Raw genomic sequence first — 9,847 nt, forward strand, 5'->3', positions numbered from 1 at the left:
CAGGATCAGTGTCAGAGTGTCAATGACATGGCTTACACATGAATGTATCCAGACCCAGGCAAGGGCGGATCCAGGTGGGTTACAATGTATAGTGGTGTGCCCCGCCCCCGGCCCCCACTTTGATTCTTGTTTCAGGCCAAGTGCCTGGGACAGCATTAGCATTTCCGTTCAAACAGTGCTAAGGGAGACAATTGACCTCATGGCACATTATTATGTACCTGATTCTTGCTAATTGCAGGTGCTAATGACCCGTTTCTCATTTTAATGGTCTAGATATTCCATTAATCAAGGTAGCCTTTCTTCTGTAGTTTTGCTGTCTATTAGCCATTCCTGGTAATATCTCTTCTGTTTCACAACCCTGCAGGCTGTTTTCAGTTCTAGTTAAAATTTTTAACTCTGGTGTGATAATAACCTTAACTCAGGTGAACATTAACTCAAGCGTGGAAATGACTGACAGTGAAGTGTGGGATGCACTATCAAGATCCTCAAGAAGGCTACATTTTGTTTTAGGAATCTGAATATGAGACATACATTTAACTATAATGACTACAGGACTAATATGACAATATCTCTTTTCTAGTTTGTTTGATTTTCTAAACTTAATAGATAACCTAGCAAACTAGCACACATTTCAATAAAGTTATATTAATTTTTGTTTTTATCTTAAGCTGCATAATACAGCCCTAGGCCCCTAGCATATTAGTGAAGCTTCTAGTTTCTTTTTACCAGGAGAAAAATGAATATTGTGTTATATGCAATGTTGCACCACACCATTTGCATCTGTTCGTGGGCCTGTGTGATGCTGCCATTAGGAGGGCAGGGGGAGCCCCAGGCCTCTTGGCATGGGAGGGAGGGACATTGGTGAAAGAAATATGTTTAATTTCTAAAAGGGAGTCTCCAAGGAAAGAGAAAGCGGGAATGGGACTTTCAGCCACTGCCTTCCTGCCTCTATAATAAGGGAAACACCTTCTCTGGAAACCCCACCATGCTGCCTCCCAGGCCGGCACTGATGTAGCTGGGAGCAGGAGCAGGAGCAGTGCAGGGTGTGTTCCTGGGCATGCTGTGGTGAGCGGGCTTTGATGCAGTGCGGATGCAGCTCTGCTGCTTCTCGGTCAGGAGGTCGTACACAGCGGGTGAGCAGGGGGCGCGCACACAGTGCCACAGCAGCTCCATGCAGAGCCACTTACAGGAGCTCCAAACACTACCCACGGACTTGGGGTGGTGTGCTGTCCTGTGACCACGGCGCTGTGCCAGCTGCTGCTGCCCCCTTCCTATCCTCAGTGCAGGGATAGGGAGAGACTTAGCCCTACATCGCCTGGCACCACAGGACTGTCCTGGGGTCAGGTAGCCCCCGACAGTGCCCCTGCCCCGCAGCCAACCTAGCTCCTTGGAGGCACATCTGAGAGCACAGCCCCAGTGAGCCCAGGCCAGGAAGGGACAGAAACCTCCCATCTTCAGGCCTCCACCCCTCTCAATGTTGGGGACCAGCTCAGCTGTGGTGTGGGGAGGAGCATCCTTGTCTCCTGCCCTGCGGCTCTCAGACCTTCCTCTGAAGCAGAGGGTGCCCATGCCAGCTGCCAGCACTCTCACTTTGATTCAGCTTGGGAGAACCTATCCTCCTCCTTCCCACTCTGATGTGATCCCAGAGCAGGTCACTGCCTGGCCTGGGGACAGGGGAGGGGATGGCAGCATGGGCCTTGCTCTCTAGGGGTGACTGGCACCAATGCAGTCCAGGGGCTGCAGCACAGTGAGCATGAGCTGCCCCCGGGCCCCCAAGTCAATGCTGCATGGGTCTCTGCCGCCCCCTAGTGGCTGTTTCTCATTACAGGCTTACCCATCCACCTCTGGGACTGGGGTTTTCCCTGTACCCCCAGGGGAACAGCCAGGACATCCTGCAGTGGCAGGATAGTGGCCTCTGCAAGGGCATCCCTTGGGCATCCCAGCCTGTGCCACCTTCTCTGATGGCTACAGGGGCAGTAAACTCAGGGCTTGGACTGGGACAGCTCAGTGCCAGCCATTCCCTTGTCCCAACCCAGTTGCTCCATGTTTGGTCCCAGATACACTGAGCTCTGCCACTTAGCCCAGAAAACCAGGCCATGCCAAAGGCAGAGCTGGATTAGACATCTTGGGACAAGACGGGAGGTCTTATGGCAGGAGCCGGGCTATGCTGGGTGCGTGGATGGGAAGAGGATTCAGTCCTTGTGCGGGGTCAGACTCTGGCACACTGGGTCCCAGAGCTGCCTGCCCCTTCCCTGCAACCCCAACCTGGCCCAGGCCCTCTTGGTCACGCCCTTGGCAGGCACAATGGGTCCAGTTCAGCCCATCTCTGTTTATTCCCCTCTGCTCTGCCATCCCCTCTGCCCCTCTCCTCACTCCCTCTGCAGGGCAGGGATGGAAAGGCTGCACTTCTCCGTCTTGTTGAAGGCAATCTTCTTCTCGTAGTAGGCTGCCTCGTTGATGAAGACGGGGTAGATGGTGGCATGGCCCTGGTACAGGATCTCCTCCCCACTGAAGGTCTGGAAGATGGGATCCCCGGGCCTCAGGGGGAGGAAATCCTTGTCCTGAAGGAGGGACAGGCAGGGAGAGGCTGGGACTGGCATAACTGGAGCTGCCCCTGACACCCAGCTCTTCACACCCCACAGCACCCCAGCGGGGGGCAGCCGGCACCCCCTGTGAACTCCTTGAGAGCAGACACTTGACAGATGGGCCTGAGAAGAGGGACCCCCCCTAAAAATGACTGTGGCTGCCACGGCAGCATCCTGCAGTTGCCTTGGCTATCCAGCTGTGGAACCAAAACTGCAGACCCAGAAGCACCAGGGCCCTGCCCTTGTGGGAGATGTGTCCCCATGTCTGCATGAAGGCTGCTGACTCTTGCTCTCCCACGATGCTAGCTAACTCTGGCATTATGCTGGCACCGCTGAGGGCAGAGCTGGATTGGTTCCCACTCACTCTATGGCCTCTTTCTGCTGCTTGAATGTATAACCAGGGTCCTCCCTGGGCTGTGGGCCCCCTGCCTGTTACATCCCAGGTGTGAGACCCTGCTCCCAGCACCCAGCACAGATGCTGATGCAGGTGGAGCTGTCAGGGCTGTGCCTAGCAGCTGGCTGTTGCTTGCCTCCTAGAGGCCAAGGCAAGCACAACTCAAGGAGCTGGAGCCATTACCTGGGAGCACTGAGGTGGCTTCAAGCAGCCTCCTCCTGCTATGCCCAGGCAGAACCAGGCCCACACAGTCATGCTTTGGCTCTGCTATCTGTCTCTTGCTGGCCTGGCAGCCAGGACCCTCCCTCCACCAGAGAAGGGCCGTGAAGGGCAGAGATACCTGACCTTCCTCATGCTGTTCCCACCTGCAGCTTGGAGTGCACTGAGGCACAGAGCTCCCCATCAGGGTGGCGGGGATAATCCACACTCCCGATGAACCTGTAGGCTTCCGTCTCAAAGGCAGGGAAGGTCGTACCTGGGGCAAGGGACAGAGGGCTCAGATCTCATGGAGGCTTCCTTAACCACCAGCTGCTCCTGCCAGGCCCTGCTAGCTGGCCTGGAGAGTGCTCTCCCACAGGACGGACATAGGGGAAGGCCTTGCTCCATGCAGGGGAACCATTCCAAAGCAAGGGATGGTGGGATCATTGATGGCACCCATGGGAACCACTGCAAAGCAGTGCATGGTGGGATATCTCACAGCAACCATGGGAACTGCTGCAAAGAAGGCATGATGGGCTCGGTCACCTCCCATACCCAGCGTGATGCATAATGGGACAGCTCATGGCACACATGGGAACCACGGCCAAGGGAGGCATAGCTGGATACCTCACCCTGTCTCCTGCTGGCTGGCTGTGGAGCAGGATAGCATCTGCTCACTTGGACCTGCCATGAAAAGGGACACGATGCAACTGCTCACCTTTGTTAAAGAGGTCGATGAAATCCAGGGCACAGGCCACGAGGGCTCCCATCTGAGTGAGCAGGTCAGCTCTCAACACTCCCTGGGGCTGTGGCCCCAGCTCAAATGCTGTAGGGAGGATGCAGGGACCTGATTGTGGCATGGCTGCAGCATCATTTGCCAGCTTCCTTCCCAAGGCAGAGCAGAGCTGACAGCCCTCAGGTGTGCTTGAAATCAGCGACACCCAGGGGACCCTGATATCCCCTCCCTGGTGCACCCCAGCAGCAGAGAGGTAACACATGTGAAGGCCAGGTGGGGCCTGAAGCCCAAGCCCAGGCCACAGCCTCCAGAGCCACGTGCCAAGCCCACAGATCAGCTCTGTGAGCTGCTATGGCACAGCTGCTAGGGGACAATGCTAGCCCCCTTTCCCACATGTACATACCATGGCACTGTGCCCCATGCAGATATCTCCTGGGCAGCGCATGCCCCTGTCACTTTGGGGGAGGGGCTGCAGTGGGGAGGGGGAATGGGTGGGCTGGGTGCATAGGTGGCAAGGAGGAGGGTGGGTGAATGGGTGCAGCAGAGATGAGATCTTGGAATCATGGGTAAAAGCAAGGGAGCTGGGCATGGGGGGCATGTGAGGTGAGAAGAGGTGGAATTTGGGGGCTGGGGAAAGGAGAGGGGGTAGGGCTTGGGTGCTGGCACATGGTGGGCTGGGCAGGAGTTGGGAGTTGGATAATTGGTAGCCTAAGGTTTCAGTGGTCGGGTGCTTGGGGAGTTTCTTGGGAGATGCAGGGCATAGGAGGCTGAGGAGATGGTGTGTATTTGGGAGGGGTCTGGCTCTCAGGCCCTGCTGCCCAGCCCCCACAAATGCCCACCTTACAGGGCTAGACAGGTCCTGCCCATCCCCAGGTGGAGCTGCGCCCTACCTAGCCCATGCTTGGCCACTGAACTGATGGAGTAGGCCTCCTGGTCTGGCAGATTGTACAGGAGGATGGGGTAATGCCCCAGCGTGCAGTGGGTCTGGGGACAGGAGAGAGAGAAATCAGAGACAGCAGCTGTTAGGAGAGGGAGTCTTGGCCTGCCCTGGCAGGAGCGGGTACGGGGGCCCTGGGAAGGCTGGGCCCACCTGGATGAAGTGGCACATGTGCATGGGCAGCAGGTTGTCCTGGACGCTGGCGATCAGGCAGGCCCCCACATTGGCTGTGGTGTTGTGCAGCTCGAACAGGAAGTCAAAGGCCTGGGCTGAGCCCTTGGGGCCGTAGAGCTGGTTGATCTTGCGGGCGCGCTGCACTTCATAGGGTTCGTCCTGTGTCGCCTTGGAGCTGGGACATGGGGGCAGGGAGGGTCAAGGCCACACATGGGCCTGGGGACCCCCTTGCCTGGTGGGATGTCAGTGAGGAATCTCCTGGGGGCAGGGTCCCCTGGGAGAGTAGCATGACAGTGCACCCATCAGGGGCTCAGAGGCCCCATTTCATGGAGGGGATTTGGGGGTTTCCATCCATTTTGGGGAGCACTACAGGTTTGGGGAGAGCTTCCCCAAGCCCCTTAGGACTGCCTCAGTTTGATACATTCTGGAATAGTTTATATTATGTCCCAGGTAGTCCTGCAGAGCAGTGCATGCTGGGATAGCTCACTTATTCCATGCTCCCCCAGCAGCACTGCAGGGTGGTGCATGCTGGGATAGCTTGCTCATTCTCATATTCCTGGTAGCATGCTGGGATATCTCCCTCCATCCCCAGGCCCCAGGTAACACTGCAGTGATGCATGCTGGGATAGCTCCCCCATACCCATGCAGAGCTTTGCCCTGGGCTCACTTACTTGAGGAACTGCTTGGTGAAGGTGCGGTTCAGGTCCCTCCCCACGTAGCGCACGCACCGCTCGATGGCAAGTGGGTTGGCCAGGAAGGGTGTGGCTGAGAAGCTATCCCGCTGCAGCGCTGAGGGCTCCCGTAGCCAGTGCTTGACCAGGTAAATGCCCGACATCTCATTGCCGTGGGTGCCTCCGCTCACAGCCACATGGCTCACGGGCTGAAGGCGCTGCAGGGCAGCCATGCATGAGGCTGGGGAGAAGAGAAGCAGGGGCCAAGCTTAGGTGGGAGCCCATAGAGGTGCAGGGCCCTCTGGGGGTATGGGCAGAGGAGCATGTGGTGCCTCCCCACTGGGGATGTCCCTGGCTGCTCTCACTGCACCATGAGAGGTAGGACTGCTGCCACCCTTGTGCCTATGGTACAGGTGGCTGTGGCTTGGGGGCTGGCCCATCTGAGGCCTCTTCATGGCACTCCCAAGCGGGATGGAGCCCCTTTTTCAGCATGTCTGCAGCAGCAGCTCCTCCAGCCTGAGGGGTGTTTAAAGTTTCACACTGGGCACATCTACACAAGATTTTTACTGTGAAACGGACTAATTAGCTCCAGAGTAAACATCTCAGAGTCTACACCTGCACCCCTATTAGGGTGTAGGAAAATAATACACTCTGCAGCTGGTTAGTACTTTTGAATACAGGTACTACCTTGCTGCAGAGCTTTTTTCATGTGTGGCAGTGCACGCGTAGATGCAGATGGGGCTGGATGGGGCATGAGGGTGCTTCAGCGTGTGGGCTGCCTGCTGGTTAACCCCACATTGAAGCACCCCCATGCCCCAGCCAGTCCCTCCACAGCACATTGAGGCTGCTGGCCAGGCTCCGCATGGTAGGGAGCATGAATGAAATGCAGAGCTCATTGTGAGTTAATTGCTGCACATGAATAAAATGCAGAGGTCATTGTAAGTTAATTGCTCCCAGGCGCGTATTCAAATGGAGTGCCCAGGAACAATAAACTCCGGAGCAACAAGCTCCATTTCATTCATGTGCATTAACTGCATGTGTAGACATGCCCACTGAGGGTTACCTGTAAGCTGCCCCTTTGCTTTGCCATACCAAACCCAAGCAACTGCACAGGTGCCAACAGAGGTTTCTTACAAATTGATATAAGGTTACTGGGGGGTTTGGGTCACATGCTAACAGGCTTAGGAGGTTAGGAACACATGGGTGAGTGCATTAGGACACATGCATGTAAGATATATGTAACAGGCGAGTAAGCATGAAGGCACATGCACTTGGAGTAAACATAACAGGCAATAGGCAGCTGCCCAGGAGAACCTTTCAGCAACAGATAGCAGGTAACCAGAAAGTAACACTAACCATGCAATATTTACACTGAGCAACCTTTGAGCTCTCCCTCAACTCCAGGGGGGCCTCAAACCAGTCTCCAGTCCTCGGTGCACCAGGTTACTGGGCACCCAGGGGCTGTGCCTGAGTCCTGCCCCAGAGGCCCACAGAGTCAGCCCCTCTGTGCACTCGGGCTGCCCACTGGAGCCCTGCTGCTGTGGTTCGCCAAGTCAGCCCCACCACAGATCCTGGGTCTCTGCCATGTATCTCCCCAGCTGCAGCTGTCACTGCCGCCATTCCCTCTCTTTCCTGTTCCTTTTTCGTGGCAAAACCCCAGCTTCCTCCTGCCTTCCTTCCCCTGCAGCATGTGGGGAACTGTAGTTCTGGCTGTGCACCTGCAATCCATGACTTTGCCCTCTCCTGGGTCTCCATGCTGGGTGTCCCTGTCATTCTGTCTGTGGGGCCAGGCTGGGGTCAATCACCCCAGCCTGTCTCAGGAGCCTGGGCATCTAGCTCAGTGTCACTCTAGGCAGGCTGGCTGTTGCAGGTGGACATCAGTGGGTGGATCCACATGTGCATATTAGCGCAACTCAATAAACTCTGGTGCTTATACCTCTGGAGTTTATTGCTTCTGGGTGCCACTTGGGACTGCAGCACATTGAGCCCGGTTGGAACAGCTCTGACCGGTAGGGGCCCTGGGAGGTCAGCCTGCCAGCCTGAGGCTGCTGTGACTCAGCTCAACATGCTGCAGAGGGGCTGGCTGGGCACAAGGTGCTTCAGTGTGGGACTAGCCAGCAGGCATTCCCTGCATTGAAGCACCCTTGTGCCCTAGCCAGCTGAGTCAGGGTCTACATGTGTGTTGCTGCAGAGTAAAAAATGTGCATTGGTGCACATTATTAGGCTGGAGTAAAATATTAAACTCCACAGCAGGGTAGTACTAGTAAATGTAAGTACTACTGTGCTGTGGAGTTTAATATTTTACTCCATCCTAAAACCCCTGCACATGTAGATGCTGAGACATTTACTGTGGAGCTAATTAGTCTACTCTGCAGTAATTGTCTCATGTAGAAGTGCCCAGTGAGTTCACCAGCCAGTTCACCCTGCCACATTCACTCCTTTGCCCATTCATTTCTGAAATGGCTGGGAGACTGATGTCAGAGGGCCCCACACACCCTGCAGCCCACGGGGCTGGTGCAGTGGAGATACCTCCAATCCTGTATCTAGAGGGACACAAGGGAGGGCTTTGGCCAGTAGCAGACTCGCCTGCCTTTGCCCACCCACCCTGAAGAGCAGGTGCCCATGCACAGCTGGGTTGACTGGGGGCAGCCTCTGGCATGAGTGCAGAGTAGGCCTTGAATGCCTGCCTTAGGACCCATAGTTAGACCCTAGCATGCCTCTGTCACCACACCCCAAAAGGAGACACTATAGATAGACAAGTCAGATGGCCAGGGACTTCCTCAACATAGGATTCACAGCCCAGCACCTTCACAGAGGGGCAGGAGGGTAGGACGAGCTTGCTTTCCTGATCTCACTCTTCCTTCACTTGCCCCTGAGATCACGGGCTGGAGGGGTAGCACGTCCCCTTGCTCATCTCTGTAGGGAAGGTGTTGTTGGTGAAAGACTTGGGAGGCTGCTTTGTCCTCTGAACATCTTCCAGACTCAGGAGGTGTATCAGTCATGCAACATGCCCCAGGCACGTAGGGACACTAACAATTTACCATGGGTTAAATGGGCTATACAGGGATTGCAAAAGACAGGGAAGAATGCAGGAAAGTTATTGCTACATCAAAGATGCCCCAATGGTCGGTGCGGCCTCAGGACTCATTGAAATGGGGTGAGGATTCACCATACATCAGCTGCCCTGTGGCTACTGCCTATTTGTACACTCTTACACTGGATTCAATGGGAGCAGATGCCTGATAACTGACCTCTTTCACTGAGGATGAAGCTGGTGCAGTTTAGCTTCCTATTACTTGGGCCATCTGAGACTGGGTTGTTCCCCTCCAGCCATCCTCTCTCCACCCTACCTAGTGCACTCTTGAGCAAATAGCCGCAGAGATCTTCTCCCCCATGCAGATAAAGCAGCACAGTGATCCCAGCCTCCCTCCCCACCTGTTTAGCAGGAGCAGTGCAAAGTTGGATGGTGCAGGAGAGCAGGCCACGTCCCAGGGGATGGAGGAGTGAGGGGTTGCAACCTTCTTCATCCTCCCAGGGGCATCTGGGAGGAAGGTCAGCATCATTTCAGGCCTTTGCTGGGGAACCCCTCTTACCTTCCTGCTAAGGGAATAGGAAGAGGCTTGCAGAGGTCCAGGCAGGAGCAGAGGCCAAGGGTGTATGAAATGGAGTGTGCTGACGGTGCATGGGAAGTTGAGAGGGAGGAGTTGAGAACGAACCTTGTACAGACAGGTCTGGTGACTGCACCGTCACGTGGTTACACACAACTCTCCTTCCCTCCCTGCTGCCCCTGGCCCCTGAGTCCTGGGGGAAAGTTCAGCAGAACAGCCCAACTCTATCGGCCCCATAGCTCAGCTGCTCTGGCCATGCTGGAATCCTGAGAAGGAAGGAGAGACCTGGCGTGATGAGATGGCTCAGGCACAAGACGAGCTTGCCCTAGTGGCCCATCTGTATGAGCTGAGCAGGGAACTGGGACATGGTCTTGATGCTTCCCATCACTGTCCTCCTCCTCCTGGGAGATCTCCTGCCCTGTGACAGAGGCCTGACTCTTCCTACCCAGCCTTAGTAGTACTTGGGGGCAGGACATCCCTGGATCGGTTGTGTGCTGCAGAGCTGCTTCTTCCCCTCAGCAAGCTGGTGTTTTCAGGGCACCCC

General features: G+C 55.7%; 1 protein-coding gene across 2 annotated transcripts; it reads right to left on the minus strand.

Moving 5' to 3' along the window:
- Window positions 1–752: 752 nt before the first annotated feature.
- On the minus strand, window positions 753–9,378 carry ACY3 (aminoacylase 3). 2 transcript variants are annotated; one of them, XM_006034194.3, is made up of 7 exons: window positions 9,289–9,378; window positions 5,696–5,936; window positions 5,004–5,199; window positions 4,804–4,897; window positions 3,896–4,003; window positions 3,345–3,454; window positions 753–2,561 (listed from the first exon to the last, which is right to left on the minus strand). In XM_006034194.3, the coding sequence occupies exons 2-7, from the start codon at window positions 5,926–5,928 to the stop codon at window positions 2,370–2,372; spliced, it is 933 nt and encodes a 310-aa protein (XP_006034256.1). In that variant the 5' UTR covers window positions 5,929–5,936; window positions 9,289–9,378; the 3' UTR covers window positions 753–2,369. The 2 variants fall into 2 exon arrangements, with proteins under 2 accessions (XP_006034256.1, XP_025071916.1); XM_025216131.1 differs by having other exon boundaries at window positions 2,430–2,561; window positions 3,325–3,454.
- Between the last annotated feature and the right edge of the window lie 469 nt (window positions 9,379–9,847).

Source organism: Alligator sinensis, unplaced genomic scaffold (genome assembly GCF_000455745.1).
Source record: "Alligator sinensis unplaced genomic scaffold, ASM45574v1 scaffold1002_1, whole genome shotgun sequence".
Lineage (NCBI taxonomy): Eukaryota > Metazoa > Chordata > Crocodylia > Alligatoridae > Alligator > Alligator sinensis.

What these genes read in the sequence shown, in the direction of transcription:
- ACY3 (XM_006034194.3), bottom strand. Translation starts at nt 5,928, where the DNA reads ATGGCTGCCCTGCAGCGCCTTCAGCCCGTGAGCCATGTGGCTGTGAGC. An exon ending in ACATGTGCCACTTCATCCAG is followed by an intron (nt 4,898 to 5,003) that starts GTGGGCCCAGCC and finishes TCCTGTCCCCAG; the next exon opens with ACCCACTGCACGCTGGGGCA. An exon ending in CAGTGCACTCCAAGCTGCAG is followed by an intron (nt 2,562 to 3,344) that starts GTGGGAACAGCA and finishes TCCCTCCTTCAG; the next exon opens with GACAAGGATTTCCTCCCCCT.